The sequence below is a fragment of the Salminus brasiliensis genome, chromosome 4, assembly GCF_030463535.1.
Source record: "Salminus brasiliensis chromosome 4, fSalBra1.hap2, whole genome shotgun sequence".
Lineage (NCBI taxonomy): Eukaryota > Metazoa > Chordata > Actinopteri > Characiformes > Bryconidae > Salminus > Salminus brasiliensis.
The window spans coordinates 20,670,059-20,687,552 of NC_132881.1; the positions used below are offsets into that span (position 1 = coordinate 20,670,059).

Consider the following 17,494-nt stretch of genomic DNA (forward strand, 5'->3'; position numbering starts at 1 on the left):
CTGCATGTCTAATGGGAAATGTAGGGTATGTATACCTCCATGCCAGTTTGCTTAGTTAGGGTGCAAAATAATGAAATTGTGATAGTTCTGAGTTTTATGTAGTTTTCTGAAATGGGTTAATTGCATAATAAACCAGAAGAGTTGTAAAACATGGATCACTTAGATATGTTTATGAACATGTACATTCATTATAAAAGAAAAACACATTGACAATTTGAGACATTTATATATGCATGATACATATTTTAAAACTTACATAAAAGTATTTCACCAATTGAAAAAAATCATGTTGCATCACATGTCCTTGCCCACTTCTAGCTATAATAAAGGAATAGCTCAACTAAATGCTACCGTAACTAAGATTCTACCAAGCAAAAATTTGCTGTTTCACATGATTAATGCTAATTAGTGTATATTTACATTTAATAGTAGTTAGCTGAACCATTCCTTTCAACTTTTTATAAATGCTGGGCAACAGGACTGACATGTATCTCATAAGATGGGTGAAAACCACATCAGAAATGCCGATAGGTCCATATGTATTGGAAAGACGAAGTCGCCCCAGTATTATGGTGTTTTGCAGCATCAAGCAACAGGAGCCCAGTATGACTATCATAGACACCTTTTTCCAGTGCTTCTTTATAGGAAATTTTACGCTTTGTCTTCGGGCAGGTGATTCTGACAGATAAGTGGTCATCTTTCAACTGTGCAGCTGTTGCTTTGTCAATGTGGCAGTTTCGGACTGCCTCCTCCACTGAGACTCTGCTGTGGCTCTCTGGGTCTATCAGACCCCCAGTTGCGAGCTGATACTCAAGACACCGAAGTCCAATATCTTTTGGGAACAAGTTTTCATGCATTGCCTGAGCCACAGTCAACGTCCTTCCAGTCTGAGGGTGAATGATACCATAATAGGCTTGCTCATACTGCTGCAGCTGTCGAGCAAAACTTTCATCTAAGAGTCCTCGGCGAAGTGCATCTGAGACTTGGACTCTGTCTCCAGATGCTGGGTCACAGATGCCTCCAGTGCAGGCTTGAGCTTCCAGAAGCTTCTGTGCAGAAAGTCTATCCACAAGGTTTTGCTGAAGTCCTTTAAAAATAGACAGCCTTTTCCTCAAGGCTACAACCCAGAGTCCTGCGACAGGGCTGTCTGTAACTTTGATCACAAGCTTTCGGGACATCAGAAGATCCGCAAGCTCCCAGATGCTCAGCTGACCACTTCGGTAGCTATTTAGTTCACTCATTTGAAGCATCTTCAGACTCAGAGCACTTTCAATGCAAAACTGTCGCCCACTCTTGTGGTCAGTCAAAATATGCAACGTTTTTCCTCCTGAATCAATTACCGTTGTTTCCTGCCACTCACTCTCCTGTTGAGAGAGGAATAGGTAGGTTCTCATGTCTATGAGCCTGGCCTTGTATGCCTCATATGTTGACATCTCTGTGCCAGTAGTACTGTTAATCACTGAAACTCTCCTGGTGCTGGCTGGGGTAAAACTGGAAATATGCTGGTCTCCAAAGGGGAGAAGATACACCCCACCACTAACATCATATACACACATTTTCAGGAGTTCATTATAGTACGCTCTCTGTCCTGTTTCTGGGTTGTGGAAGCTCTTTGGGTTACTGACAGGATCAAAAAGTGTCTGAAGAGTAGCTTGATTTATGAGTCTTTGCTCAATGGAACACTCCAACGGAACCCGCATGCCAATTAATGGGTGAATCAGTCCTCCAGTAGCAATCTGTGCTTCAAGTATGCCCTTCCCTCTGTGTCTATCTATAATCCTTTCTTCCATAGCTTGAAATACAGAAAGTATTTTACCACCATGAGGGTAACCACTGACTGCTTTGTCTGCCTCTGTTACTTTGTCCCTCAAATCTCTACTGACAATGCCTTTTTCGACAGCATCTAAAGCAGTGTAGTTTTTACCAGTGATTGGGTCAATGATGGCTCCTGTGGCAGCCTGTGCTTCCAAGAACTCGATGGCATAGGTTTTCGCAATAAGACCTGCATTTGCAGCTTCCATGAAGGACATCTTTTTCTTGCTGGACTCCACGTAAAGCCCAGCAATTGAAGCGGGTTTGCCACTGAATTGGGCAAGAGAAGCTTGTACCTCCTCCATGGTTATTAGGCCTGTCTGTAACTTCAGAGCAAGTTCCTGAGTTATTATTTTGGTTTTAATCAACTTTTTAATACTGATTCGTCCTCTAAGACCTTGAAGCTTTAGAGAACATGATTCACTTTGTTTATCTGTTGTTGAACAATCTGTAGCATTATCACTGGAGGATTCCAAGCTGATGACACTAAAGGTTACAGACTGATTTTTCCCAGACTTGCTTTTGTCTGACAGTGAGCTTTTCCTGGCTGTGGTTGTATGTTCAGATGCAACACTGGTAATGGACATTATTTTTGACTGATGGTCTTGTGTAGATGATTTTTCTGTTAGACTCAGAGGTTGTTCCTGAGACTTTTTCACTTTTTTCAGCTCCTCCAGGACTTTATCTTTCTCCAGAGTAGCGATCTGCAAGTACGAGATTGGTACAATTAGGTACTACATATTTTTGTAGATTATATAAAAAATGGCAGCAGTATTGGTTTACAATAAACATCTAATGCTTTATTTGGACCTAGAACTATATATATATATATATATATATATATATATATATATATATATATATATAAACTACAATGGCTAAACAAATGATCTACGAATCAAAAAAGTTCAAGTAAAAATTTAAAGAGTTTGTGAATACTTGGAAGACTTGTACCTCAGAAGATGCTTTCATTTTCCTCAGCTCCTCCTCCAGATTTCGCTTTGCCTCTTCATATGAAGAAACTATTTTCTGTGTCAGTGTCAACTCAGTCTTCAGTTTTGCGAGCTCTCCATCTTTTGCACACCGATGACTGGCTTGGCTTACAGTCTCAGTTTCTTTCAACTGCTTGGTTAAAGAACTGACATTCACTTCAAGCTTCAAATTCTTCTCCTGTAAAGACTTTACTTCTTTGATGTACGAAGCAACCTGTTCTTTTAGCAATTTTGCTTCACTTTCTGCAGTCACTAATTTCTGTTCAGTCTCTGTTAACATCTGTTTTAATTTTGTTGTTTCTTTTGAGTTATCTTTGCGAACACTGTCCAACTGAGACATACTGGATTTCACCTTAATTTTCTCCATTTCCAGTTCTGCAATCTTAGACTTTGCTTTGAGCAGTTCTAGGTCCAAAACCCCTTTCTGTTTTTCAGCTCGCTCTAACTGAGAGTGTAGGCTATCAAGTTGTTGCTGGACCTCCTGTTTGCCTTTCATCATATTAAAATGCAATGTTTTCAGTTTGTCAATTTCTTGCGAGAGGTGTTTGTTGTCTTGTTCGATTGTTTCAGCACAATGTGAGCGCTCCTTTGATTTTCGGTCATAGTCTAGTTTCATACGGGATTCCTGCAATGCAAGCTTTTGCTCCATCTCATTCTGCACTAACTGTAACTGAGTCTCATAGCCTTTCTTCTGTAGTTCAAGTTTTCCTTTCAGGTCCTCAAGCATTCTCTTGCAGTTCTCCAACTGGTCCTCTAACATTTGTGATCTCAGTTTAGCAGCTGCAGTTTCCGTCTGCTTCTGCATTAGGTCTTCTTGAGTTTGCTCTAACTTCTTTTTCAGTTGTGAAGTTTCAGCTGCCAAACTCGTGATTTTTTCTTCTGCAGCACCCTTTTCTTTAAGCAGGCTAGAGCACTCCTGTTGCAGATTCGTTGTATACTTATCAGAATTTGAACTAATTTCTTTGAAGGTCAATCTATTCTTCTGCAGTTCTGTCTCCATCTCTTTGAGTTTGGACTGATTTATTTTTCCTTCTTGAGTGACTCTCTGTAACTCGTCCTTTGTCTTTTTGAGAGTGGAATTAAGCTCATCAAATTCAGCTTTCAAAGCTTGTAACTTTTGGTCAGCAGCTTGCTTTTCTCTCTGAAGAGTAGATATGTCCTGTTTAAGGTTTACTGTGGCCTTTTCAGAGCTGCCAGTCATTCTGCTTATGGTCTGTTTGGATCTCAATATCTCATTCTCAAGCTCTCTCAACTTCCCGATGTTCTTCTTGCCCTCTGAGGATTCCTTTTGTAATGCCACATTCAGATTGTTTATCTCAATTTTATGCTCTTGAACCTTCTGATTAGCCAGATTCTTCTCCATAGATACAGAAGTTAGCTCGGTTTTTAAATTTCTGATTTCTTTTTCATAGTTGGTAACATGTGTTACAAGGGTTTTTACTTTCTGCTGAAGCTCAGAGGTTTTCTTTGTCTCCTCATTGTAGTCTCGTAATTTAATCTGAAGCTCATGAGATGTTTGGGTTTTCTTAATTAGTTCCTCTTCGAATATTTTTAGCTGAGATTTAGTGCTCTCCACCTGTGACTTCAATATATTGATTTGTTGATCTTTGCTGCCAACATCCATGTTAACTTTATCAAGTTCGGCTTTCAGATTCTTCATGGAGCATTCATTTTCTAAGTTGACCCTTCTCATTTCTTCTACTTTCTTTGTGAGCTGCGTCACTTGTAGATTATTCTTTTGGAGCTCTAATTCAAGGTTTTTGATCTTGAGCTGCATGTCCTTTTCACTCCGTGTCTTAACAAGCAATTCTTCTTTGGCTTTTTGTAGCTGCTCCTTAAAGTTTTCGGTCTCAATTTTCAATGTTTTTACCTTTTGCTCAGAAAGGGACTTTTCTTGCTGGAACGACTCGATACTTACGGTTAGGTGTCTGATATCACCCTCCAACATCTGATTTATTCTAGTTAGTTCATTTATCTTAAATTTTATCTGTTCTGCCTCAGCCTGTTTGGAGGAAAGCTCTTCCTCTAGACATCTCAACTTCTGACAGCTCTCCTGCTCGCTTGTGCTTCGTTGGAGAAGCTTCCCTTGATTGATCTTAAGTTGTTCTTTCAATCCATCAACCTCGGTTTTATGAAAAAGGACTCTCTGCTCTAGTGAAGATTTGTCTCGTTGGAGGGATTTGACTTGTTCTTGATATATATAAACAGATTTCCTAAGCTCAGAGGCTTCCTGCCTCAGATCCTCAGATTTCTGTCTGTTGCTGTTCCTATCTGATTCCATTTCCACCTGAAGCTTCATCAGCCTGTTATTTGCATCATCCAGTAGCTCTTTGAAGCGCTGTGCTTTTTCATCTGCCATATTCTTGTGCATTAGCACTGAGTTCAGTTCAGACTTCAAAGTCTTGATCTCAGTTTCCGCTCTCTTTTTGCCCATCACAAGCTCATCCATCTTGTGCTGCAGGGCTTCTGTTTCTGCCTCTGAATGGAGAAGATGAACACTACTTGGGATGGTAGTCTTCTGCTTACTGTCTTTCATCAATGCTATCCTCGATTCCCCCTGGATTCCCCGTCTAGCTTCAGACTGCTGAGTGAGATCCATTTCCATTGACCTAACGTGGTTCAGAAGTTCTAATTCAGCATCTTCTTTGGCTTTCAGCTCTCTTTCCAGAGTGCGTCTGTGCTCCTCCAGATCTTGTACATCACTGTTCTTACGGCGCAAGTGTTCTTCCAGCTTCCTACGGGCCATTGTGCTCTCCTCTATGTTCTTCTTTAGCATGCGGAGGCTCTCCTCCAAGGAAAGCTGTTTGGCCTCTGACTGCTGAATTAACTGCCGAGAATGATTTAGTTCTTGTTCAATGACTGTTCTGCATTTAACAGCACCCTCCAGCTCAACTCGGTATCGCTGGGCTTCATACTCTGCTTTTGATTTCTGCACAGTCAACTCTTCAACAGACTTTTTCTGCATCTCCAGTTCTCCTCCTAGAATGTCCAGTTGCTGTTGCCTGTCTGATAGAGAGGCCTCCAATTCTAGTACCTGCCGTTGCAGCCTGGCAATCTCCTCTTCACTTGCTGTTTTCTGCATCTCCGTACTCTCCATCCAGCTCCTATATTCAGCCCTTTCCATAGAGGATCTCCTCTGAAATTAAATGTAAAATTATCTTCCAAATGATAAAAATAAAAAACAAAAAGAGTCAAAGAAAGTTCTGGTTTTGAGTAAAGCTCTTGCACACTTACCAAACCAAGCATGAAAATGCCCCTCCACCAATCTAGCGAAACGCTTTTCAGTATTCTAATTCAAGACACCATCACCTTCAACAATACAAAATACTGAATATTTTGTATCAAAATAAATGCCTAGGTTTAAGGTTAGTAAAAGGGAAGAAACAGCTTGTTATATGCATATTAGTGCATCTTTACTTGTGCAAAAATAATTCTGAAATAAAGTCTCTCACTGTTTTGTTTTTTTTCAGTGCTCAGTTTCACTGGCACAAACCTCAAATGAAAATGACAATGTGTAACAAACATCAGTGAAACATTCACCCAGAGCTCTGAATGCCTTTTCATTGCTGCCATACAGATTTTCTTTAAAATAAGCTTTCTTTCGTTAAAATCAACAAGCTAAATGTATTACATTTAAATCTTTCAGTTAAGTTTAACCGACTGACTGATGTCAATGTCAATTCCAATCACTTAGTTAGTGGGCAACTGCAAGAAAAAAAAATCCCTTGTTAAAAATAAAAGTTACCTTGTTAAAACTGCCACTGTAGCCCTGACAGTCTTGGTTTAATCAATAATAAAGAGGATTTCATTTTCGACACAATATGAACTAAACATTTGAGTGGGTTTTGACCTTGTTTTGATTAAATGTTTTGTTGTGATGAGCAGTATTGACAGAAAACCTGCCAAAGCAATTGCGAAAAATGAAACAAAATGTAAAAAGGATGGCTGGAAGTATACAATACCCATATAACATGCACAGTTGAAGTCACAATTGGAAAAGCAAATAAAAGGGATTGACAGCAACTGTTGTCAATCAAGGACAGAGAAAGTGGTAGATAAACAGATTTGCATTGCAGGGCAAATATAACCAGTACAACTTCAATAGTAAAAGTCTTCTAATAATGATTTATATATATTATATATATACACAATATTTCTACACTATACATTGGTATTTCTAGATCTATGACAAATGAACGAACACAGAAACATCAACAAACACCTATTATCCAACTATAAACCAACCAACCATCAGTAATTGTGCCGTTGAATAATAAAACAAATTAGCTAGAAAAATTACAAAAAGGAAAGTAAAGCTATTGAACACACATCCTACCTCATCTTCTTCTGCCCTCTTTAGTGTCTCACTTGCAAACTTCACATACTGAGTCATAAGAGTGACCAGGGCTGTGTAGCGAGTGCGGAGGTCCATAAACTGAGGATGAACAGAAAAAATGTTAGTGCTGTCTGAAGTCAAAAGAAGACACCTATTAGCAGTTTTGACAATCAATAGTTTCTAAGATTTTTGATCCCACCTCTTGTTGGATGGCATCTGACGAGCACTGCATCCTTCTCCTCTTCACAGGGGATTTGTGCTGAGAGTCCACCATGGCCCTGTAAGTCATCAACTGCAGCTCATAATCCTGAAAGCAGAAGACAACAACATTTGTTATACTCTTTACATCCCACACATTGTGTTAATCGGTTAAATCATAAGCATGGCTTACTTTTACTCCAGCTGAATACTGCTCTGAATACTTCTGACATTCATCAATCTTGCTCTGTTTACGTTCAATTTCTGCAACGAGCACCTGCAGTGACACATACAACTCACATCACAGTCTAGAAAATGCAGAATTCTCTGAATTAAATTTTAATATAAAACTCATTGGTTATCATGGTAGAGTTGAATAATTGCTATTAAGAAAAGTAGTCAAACTGTAAGGTAGACAGAAAGTCCTGAATGCTGCAAATGTTTGCGCATATGGGAAACATTTGAAATGATTCTATATCTCATCCATTAGTGATAAATGTACATACATAATATCCTTCATCCTCATTTAAATGTGTAAATTTTACACTAAATTAAGACCAAATTACATCAACAAACTTACTTTCTGTTGGTTGACTAATTCAGCTAAAGCCTTGCTGTCCTCTGGCTGGTTCTCCTGTGCCTTCCGTTGGTTGGCCTCCATCTCTTTGCTCCACTCATCAAGACTACTGTAGGTGTCCTTGTAGTACTTCAGAGATTTGCTGATGCCTTCCAGGTCCCTAAGTCTGAAGAAATTAAATGCTGAAGTTTTCAACAATATGAAATTCACTAGAAAACACTAGTGAAATCCAAAGATTTTCTTCAGATAAATTTGGCCGTATTTGTATTGCTAACAGCTACTTCTCTTGATGTTATAAACTGACCTGTTTTCAATCTGAGAATGGACATTACGCCATCTCTCTCCAATTTGCTCTGCTTTCTCCTTGTGCCAGTCCAGGTCAAAATCCCTTTCATTGTGTGTTTTGAACATGCGATCACTAATGACTCTGGCTTTCTGGAGCTCATCCTCCAGGTCATGGAACACCTCTCGTCTGTCATCAATCTCAGATCTCCATTGCTGAAAATATTAATTATAGATGTTAGAAAAGAAAGGGAAAGCACACAGATACAGTAACATAAACATACTGTAAGAACATATTTAATAAAACTTTACCTTCAGGGTACTCATGACTGCATCAATAGACTTGACGTCAGCATTGACCGCATCTTCTTCACACAGCTTGGCCTCATAGAGTTTGACCAAAGCCTCGGCACTCTGGCTGTGTTTCACCACCAAACTCACAGTCTTTAACCTAAGAATAGCATCAGCAAATGTAAAAACAAAATAGACAGTCTTCATGACTATGAAGATTTTCTCTTGTTAGATCTGTTATTTAGTGACTTGTTTTAAATTGTAATGTAGATTTCTGATGAGAAGAACAAATAGTTCTCAAAGATTTCTGCAACAGCCCCAGATTTCTGCTTATACAAAATTGCTAAAAATACAATATAATAAATTATCTGAGCATAGTAAAGACTTGGTAAACTTGTTTTAGAGTAAAATTTTTGTTTGTACTGTATTTTGATTTTTGTTGTTAATGCTACATTTCCACTAAAAAGAGCTGTTGGCAGTTATGATTGCATAAAAGCATCCAGAATAAATGTGCATGCAGATTTAAAGGCTAATCAGGTGCTTAATAGCAGTGTAATGTAACTTCTTAAGCTTAAATAATTAATTAATTTTTAGCCTCTACTTTGACTACTGTGGGTGTGATATGCATCAACAGTCTTTTGGTTTTTGCTTTTTTAAAAAGTTTATTCAGAAGGAGAGATGTGTGAGGGTGTGCATCTGGGTTTGAAATACTGTGTACGGCAGATATTTGTGTATACTATCATCTCTCATCATACTGAAGCATGTCAACATTATATCATATTATATTGATAAATATTATATTGATGAAAATGATCAAACCAAATGAAATGGCATGTCATTTTACCTGATGTCAGTGTGTAAGTCATATTAACAACTGGCAATTATGTCTGGCACTATATGGAGAAATTGACAACTACGTCAGTCGGAGAAGAAACTGTTTCACTACACCTAATTGGAGTTTATTAGATATTCAAGTCCTTTCAAATCAGTAAATCTAATCGAAAATGGTTTCAAACTTGTGTCAGCAGATGACACACTCACTTCTCTAGGTAGATGGAGCACATGGAGTAGACCTGAGCCATGCTCTGAGTGAGGACACTGAGCTCAGAGGAGAGAGTGGGGACAGAAGGAGAGTTGGCAGCCTGCCTCAGGAACACCTCACACTTCTCCTTTAGCACTTCGAGGTCCTCCTTTAGCCGATCTAGCTCTGCCTTCTTCCTCTGCAGTTATGAAGGAGAACAGGCATGGGTCAGTGCTTTAAAAGATAAAAAGGTGGAGGATAAATGCTGCCCAATAAATGGTGGCAGTATTACCTCCTGTTCTGTGATGCGCTGTATGCTAGCCTGTAGGTCATCTCGGTCCAGAGGGGTGCGGATCTGGCGGATCAGCTGCTCCTCATGGGCCTCCACGCGCATGCGGAAGTTACGCACCTCTGATATGAAGAGGTTGTATACAGACTCCTCATGTTCCTCTGTTGGCCACAAGAGGGCATCACAGTCAAATGCAAAGTCAAAGTCGAATCTGCAAGGCAAGCTAAGTGTGTACACATTTATATACATTGTCGCTTCAATAAATAAATGAAAAGAGTAAGGCAAAAGTAAATAAATGTATTATTTTAATAATTATTTAAATGTATTATTTAAACTGAGAACATAGAATAGCCAGGGCAACTGTGTTTACCTCATCTATTTAAAATCTAGAAGTGGTTTGTGTCTTCCAATGGTATTTAAGGCAGTGAGAATGCTTTTATGACTGGCTTGGAAAATATATTCCTGACTAAATAAAACCAAACAAAACATATTATTACAAATAGACAAAAGTAAAATTTTGCCATTATTGTTCAAGCATCAAATTGGTTCCCTCTTTCTTGTCTTGAGGAACAGAGAGTTGATTATCTAATTTGCCTCAAATATAACATTCAGGCTTTCCCGATTTAGGTAGACAGTGACGTTACCCACGATAAACACTGTAAATGACTGTCATATTTTCTGCAGGGCAGTGTCTGTTGGAAGTGTAAAATAATTTGACCTTTTAATAGGCGGTGAAAGTGGCTAATTTAAACACACTGACCAGTGTTGAAGTCTGGATCAATTCCACAGGGTATTAACTTTTTAACTAAGAGGCTTACGGCGGTACAGACGATACATGTGCCAATGGTGCTGTGTTAATGAAGGGAAAAATATCTTGCCTCTCTCTGCAGACTTCAGCAACTCCTCATAGTACTCTTTAGAGGCCAGCACTTCTCTCTCCAGCTGAGCACAGTCTGCCACAGTGAACACCTCTGATTCTTCACTATCCTCCATAAACTCCTCAAAGTGAGACTGTAGGCTGCTCAGGACCTGCTGGTGCTCGCCCGGCAACATGGTCTTAATCTGAAGAGAACAGTGAAAGCAGTCAACAGACGCCCTTTCCGGCTAATTTCATAAAGAAAGCACAAAGAGAGATTCTTAGGAAATGTGTCCTGGCAGGCCACGATTACATTTTAGAAATGACATAAATGGTGCTTCTGTTGGGTAAATACTGCCTTATGATAATTAAGTGTGATGAGATCTGGTTGCTTGTGATCTACCCAGCCCTGAGGAACGCTTAGCCTCTTCATTTTCTCAGGTTAATTTTCGTGCCGATGCAGAAAAATACGTACAGAGGCTACGGTACTTTTCCGGATGGTACGGATATCCATCATTAGGTAGTGCCAGGACACCACACTCTTCATGTTGATGTGGGAGCGGTGCCACAGTGCTAGAACATTCTGATACAGCTGCTCAATCCTGACAAAGGAGAAAAATACACACATTGAGATTGCTCCATAATAACCATTCACACAAGAAAAGACATGATGCTACAGGACAGGCTTCTCATAAATCATTTCTATACTGTAGTATTGTGTTGTCTTAACTGTATAACTGTATGCATAACTGTATTGATTTCTTTGTGAGGATGAAAAGAAAAAAGCAGAATGTTGAATGTGCTCTGCCCACCTGCTGGCCATGTCGACTGCCTCCTTATTGGGTGGGGGCACACTAAAGCAGACAGAAGGCACCATGGCCTCATTTCCTGAGGGACTGATCACCTTCCACTTAGCTCTGTGGGAGTTATTGGCCAACACACACTCATCATCTTTGTAGATGGTGATCTATGATGAGAGTTCATAGAAAAAGGTGGAAATTAGAAACTACATTAGTCACACTAATGATGATTAATTATGACAGTCATGATTACTTAAACATGATTACTCACACAGTAATAAAAAAAAACATTTAAATTGACAGTCTTGATTAATCAAAAAGAAATTATCTTAATAAAAGTATTACTATTTAAATCATCATAATGGACAGTTTCAGCCCTTTGGTGCTCCACTAATAATGTGTCAGTTCCAAGAAAAGTGTTAAAAAGCTATACCTCTATTTGACGGTAGTCACAGATGGCTTTGACAGGAATAGAGGTTCGGACAGGGCTTTCTGGGTTGCGGGGTTTGAGCTGAACGACGGACTTTGCTCGCCCCACTAATCCAGCCACAGTGCTGCAGTACTGAAGAAGCTGCTCTTTTTCATCCTGCAGTGACACCACATGACCAGTGAGACCCCAGACATTTACTTTTGAGAAAGCCCCTTTTAAAAAGTTGTGATGTATTAGTGGTACATTTTTTGCAAGAATCCTAACCATAGACTCCTGAATGAGGTCCTCCAGTCTGTGCAACCCACTGGTCCGGTCACACCCATACTTTCTGCTAATGGAATCTTGAAGGCTCTTAAGGTAGTCCATGGATTCTTTGGCATCACTGAAAAACTATTAGGAGGGGGAAAAGTTGAAAGATTGATGTGAATTAGATAAGCCAGTAGAGCAATTACAGTGAATCAAAGAAAACAGACTGGGACCTACATCAAAGTACACAGCGTTCTCTTTCAGGTGCTGCTCCACACAGTAGCAGAGCTGCAGGATCCAGTTCCATTGGGTCTGCGTGGCAGCCTTATATGCCTGAGGATGGTGTGAAAAAGACAAGAGTTTGATGCAGATTCAAACACTGGTGTCTGGCAGTAATGCACAAGACAGTCTTTCTTAATAGTTGACTTAACTGTTCCTATTGGTTTGGCCAAATTCCAATTGAGAGATGCCTAAAGTGATTACAGCACACTTAGGTTTACACACAAATGGTACCTCAATTGTAAGCCTGGCAGGGTGGTTCTGCTGTAGAAGGCTGTCAGCTTGGTCCTGCACTGACTTGATCACCCCTTCTTTTTTATCCAGCTCTCTCATCAGTTCCTGGTGTGTGAAAAAATAGGATACTTGATGTGTTCTGGCACAGAGTTCTGTACCCATTCTGTACCCATATCAAAATGTTTAAAAATACAATGCTTAAAAATTCTTCCTAATCACACGGGTGCAAGCAATGTAATCAAATCATGTTTTTCACAGTTTGCTTATGCTTGCCCTTTTTAACATTTAAGCATCTTTAGAGTTATAAACTGTATTCATGAAAAACACCCTCCCTCCCCTGTAAAAACATGATGTGTAGATGTGGTTTACCACCTAAGCTCAGGGTGGCTGAAGCCATTTCCTGCTCAAGCTTCATTGAACTCAACCATAATTACAAATGGGTGGGAGCCATAATCTCATTATTACATAATGTACACACTTTTTATCAGATAATCTTCAAGCCACCAATATTGCTGAGAACATTAGCACTGCTTTATCTACTCAGTAAAACATAGCTTGAAAAAAAGCATCAAGCAAAAAGAAAATTGAACTTGTGTGTGCACTCACAGCATGATAGTCTTTCTTCCTGGAGATGTTACTGTTACGCTCACTCCAGTCAAAGGCCACCTCCTCTTCTTCTTTCTCATTCAGCCAAATTAACTCATCGGTGGCGTGTGACACAAAGTCATGAAGACTGTCCAGGTGCTTTTGTCTCTCTCTGGAACAGTTCTGAAGGCACAAAATCAATGTAACCCAAATTGTATTAAAACTTTTCTCAAGAATCAAACAGGTATGAATTTATGAGTAATTCTATTAGACTCAATAATAAAATGCATACAACGCTGTTTTTTTAAAAAAAACACTCGTACCAGGAGCCTTGCATACTGGTTCTCCAAGTTGCCCAGCTTCTCAGAGTAACCCTGTTTTAGGGGCTGTGTCATTTGAATCTGAAAAGTTTAAGATCTGTTAGTACGGGGTGGAATTTATAAAGTTTAATAACACGGCCAGAAGTGGAGAAATTTCTCTAATTAGTTCAATCCAACAATATGCAAGTCCAGACAGTTGGAACAAAAATCATTGGATTTTCTTTTTTATTCCTGGACCTGAATATTACACCTGTGGTCACAGCATCAAAGTTTATATTTTAATACTGAAACCAAAAGTAGTACCACAATGTTCAATACAATGAACACACAACATTGTCTAAACACCAAGGGCTGGTTTGTATATTGATTAAGTGTAGTCTTGGACTGTGAATGTGATTCTACTAGGAATGTTTTTAGTCAACAACTAAGAATAGATTGTATTTACCATTATTAAAATTTTAATATTGAATTAATATTAAACTTGTTTAAAAAGGTGCTTTAACGCTTTAACTTAAATTATTGTATAATTATTTAAAGTTAAACAAACTTATAACATCAAACCCCACCTCACTAATTTTGGCTTCCTTAAGGCTCATCTGGAAGTCTTCGATGGCTTTGTGGACATTTCTGTGATTTTCTAAATGAGATTCAACGCTCGGCAGATCGGATCCCCACTCTCCTCGATCAAGTTGTACCTTAAAGGTATAAAAATGGTTTAACCAGTAACAGACATCTTTGAGAAAAACATTAAGACCGCAGTTTAGCATCAGCATCCTCACCTGCATCTCTTCCACCCAGTTAAGCAAGTCCTGCACAAACTTCATATTGACCTCTTCTTCTGACAAGCTGGGGTCCACTAGAGACGACTTGAGCATGGGCTTGCGGATTTGCATCTGTTTTAGGTGTTGGAGAACTCCTGTTTCCATGTCTCCTCCACTGACCAAGGTAGGCTGTAGGCCAGGGGTCAGGGCCGGGGTCAGAGCTGGGGTGAGACTGGAGGACAGGGTGGAGACCGGTGTGACCAATGCTCCAGGCGTGAGTGCTGGGGTCAGAGCTGGACTCAGGCCTGCACTGAGGTTCTGGGAGAAGCCAGAGTTCAAGCTCTGGGTTATTCCAGAGATCATGATCTTGGTCTGCTCGGTGGTCAATGTGCGTCCTTTGCTGTACACCGAGGAGCATTCTGTCCTAAGGGCCAGCAGGTCGTCACGAAGTTTAGATACTCTGTGATGCGGAAAAAACCCCACCAAAGTCAGAATCATCTATATACATTGTCTGTCAAAAGTTTAGAGACAGCTTGCCTGCTTTAAGAATGTTCTTAATTCCAATGTTACTTTTCCATTTACGCATTTAAGCTTCACACAATAATCACACTAAAACACGGATCCAAAAGTGTTCAAACTGTTGGAAAGTTTAAGTGCTGATAAATTCTGAACCCGCAAACCTGCAGTATGTATTTTTCTATCCAATCCAATCATTATAATTTAATACGTTTAATAAATAATATATTAAGAGGTTAAAAAGTTACAAGTAAATAAATTACAATTATCATCTTTAGTAACAGGTTAGAAGATGTTCTGAATCTTTCTAACCTTTGAACAAGCTGATCTGCCAAGTAAAACTTCCCATCCAACAGAATCTGGATGTCCACCACTTGTTGTCTCAGCAGGTTTTCACATTCCAGCAGGTATCCAGCGATCTCTGCCTCGTTCTGGAACTGGATTCCAGATTCCAACCTCTTTGCGTCCTGGAGGAGAGTTTAGGACACACATTAGGACACAAGTCAGTCAAGCAAAGGAGACGGAGTTTCAGAGATGTCCATGAACTTACAGACTGCAAAGATGTTCGTGCTAAGGCCAGCTTGTCCTCTCCAGCTACGCAGTCCCGCTGGACTCTGTTCGCTATTTGCTGCAGCATCTCAAGTCTACAAAAATAAAGAGGAGAGAGAGTATTAAATCCAAAACTTCACAATGTCACAAGTCATAATGTAAAGTCTTCAATTGTAACAGGGAGCATTTTACATATTTTATCTTTTAGATAATGATATCTTTTTTTGGTGGATTACTATTACGTGTTTACGTGTTTTTTGTTATCTGTTAAAAAGTGCAGATTAAAACCAGGTGATTCTGAAAGTAAATCATTAATTCAATAATACACTGAACACAGTGTAACAGTCTAACCAAATAACGGTCATAGCTCTTGACTTCTATGGGTTAGCAGCTAAGTTGTAAGCCTGCATTTAGTAATCCACGATATTGTCCCGATAATGACAAATACGCTGCACCCTCACCTGGGCCCGTACACAGAGCTGTTGTTGAGATAGAGCGGGGTGCTGGAAAATGGCTCCTGCGCTCCAGAGAGCAAGTTCTCAGCCGAGCCCAGGCTGGTCAGAGTGCTGTTGCTCACAGATGACACACTACCACGGTACACCAGGTTGCTCTGCATGATAGCGCTGCGGTCGGTCAGCACACAAAGAACTGCACCTACCACGCCTCCATCCTGGACAGGGACCTTACAGCCAATGCACTCGCAGAGGCTTGAGCAACAACACCCCTCTGGACCACGAGGGTCGAGCCACTGCCATTTATAAGCTCATACGCGGCGGCAGCAGAAAAAACGGCTCCTGATAATATTTCCCTCTGGTGAAAAACACCTCACATTTTTTTTAGACAGATGATCCGCTACAGGTTCAGACAGTTACAGTGTGAACAGAAGGGCATGGAATGCAAGGCTGAGAGTGGCACACCCACCACTTTCGCTCATCTCCCTCAACAAGCTTATAGAGCTATTTTATTGGACAGCCCAGCTATAATTATCAAGATTGCAGTGCAACTAAGTATCAATAATGGGAATGACTCCCACTACAAGATCCAACGCAGCACTTATGACTGCAGTACAGCAGTGATATAGCAGTATTCAAAGATATGCCTGTAAACAAACCCATCCCAACACACCCTTTGTAAAAGCAGAGCTTTATCTTCTATGTGAGTGTATCCATTTTAAAATCAATTCAGTGGAAGAGTATGACAGAGTATATTTCTAACAATTGTCATAATCAAGGTAGGGGGTGATTTAAGGAGATCAGTAGAAAATAAACGTACACATTTTTCCTTACTTCAAATATAGTAACTCATTTTGCAAAAAACTATTGTAGGTGCATAAAAGGTTTATGCCTAAAGCATAATATATAATATGTAAATATAATATATAAAATAAAATATAATATGACCTGAGAATGTACACTATCCATTGCTTTTGTAAAGCATGATATCGGTTTGAGGCACCCATATTCAAGCTGCCCAATATTTGTAGTTATGGATCATCAGTTAGGCACAATAAATGTGGTATACATTGTACATACATGTAAAAAAGGTCTATTATGACCATTTGTATCAACATTCAATCAACATGAGCTTTGAAATTAGTAGTACATTAAGTTTTTACCATCACTGAGGGCTGTGTATGATGTGATGTGTGATAACAATGCAATAATACATGCATGTTAAAGTATAATTGGCATAATGGCACAAGTTTCAGTTACTCTTTACTACATTAGTGTACTTGAACATGCACTCCAGATGCAGTTGATGAGCCAAAATATGTTTAATTTGTGCCAGAAGAAGCTCATTAATCTACCTTGTTAACAATGTTAGCTTAGCATCTCCCATTCTAAACTAAACAAGCAAACTTCTCATTTCAAACATGTCTTGGTTGATTGATTGCATCTAGGATAAGTGATACATCAAGTTTATTTATATTTTTACCAAACCTTTCCTTTCAATATCATTGGTCAAACTGGCCACACAACAGCCAATTGTGGCACATTTTCATGTTCATAACCTGAAGGCACTTTAACAACGGAATTGATTAAACAAATACAACACTGCATCAAATCCTCAGCCCCTCTATGTGAACATAAATCACACAAATGACACAAACCCACTCTGTC

At 39.5% G+C, this 17,494-nt stretch overlaps 1 protein-coding gene across 15 annotated transcripts in view; it reads right to left on the reverse strand.

Annotated features, from left to right (window-relative positions):
- dst (dystonin) overlaps positions 1-17,494 on the reverse strand; it is a 141,782-nt gene that overhangs the window by 61,907 nt on the left and 62,381 nt on the right. For 13 of the 15 annotated variants that reach the window (XM_072677574.1, XM_072677578.1, XM_072677575.1 and 10 more), the window contains 21 exons: positions 15,376-15,469; positions 15,138-15,292; positions 14,328-14,769; positions 14,115-14,243; positions 13,552-13,629; positions 13,250-13,411; positions 12,644-12,748; positions 12,368-12,463; positions 12,149-12,274; positions 11,888-12,040; positions 11,467-11,621; positions 11,130-11,256; positions 10,677-10,860; positions 9,802-9,959; positions 9,530-9,708; positions 8,510-8,648; positions 8,220-8,413; positions 7,919-8,081; positions 7,532-7,615; positions 7,340-7,447; positions 7,141-7,239 (listed from right to left, as the gene is read on the reverse strand). In XM_072677574.1, the coding sequence (XP_072533675.1) occupies positions 7,141-7,239; positions 7,340-7,447; positions 7,532-7,615; positions 7,919-8,081; positions 8,220-8,413; positions 8,510-8,648; positions 9,530-9,708; positions 9,802-9,959; positions 10,677-10,860; positions 11,130-11,256; positions 11,467-11,621; positions 11,888-12,040; positions 12,149-12,274; positions 12,368-12,463; positions 12,644-12,748; positions 13,250-13,411; positions 13,552-13,629; positions 14,115-14,243; positions 14,328-14,769; positions 15,138-15,292; positions 15,376-15,469 (3,130 nt within the window). Of the gene's footprint in view, positions 1-256; positions 492-5,838; positions 5,941-7,140; positions 7,240-7,339; positions 7,448-7,531; positions 7,616-7,918; positions 8,082-8,219; positions 8,414-8,509; positions 8,649-9,529; positions 9,709-9,801; positions 9,960-10,676; positions 10,861-11,129; positions 11,257-11,466; positions 11,622-11,887; positions 12,041-12,148; positions 12,275-12,367; positions 12,464-12,643; positions 12,749-13,249; positions 13,412-13,551; positions 13,630-14,114; positions 14,244-14,327; positions 14,770-15,137; positions 15,293-15,375; positions 15,470-17,494 lie in introns of those variants that run through there. The other 2 variants (XM_072677588.1, XM_072677586.1) reach the window with 2 other exon arrangements.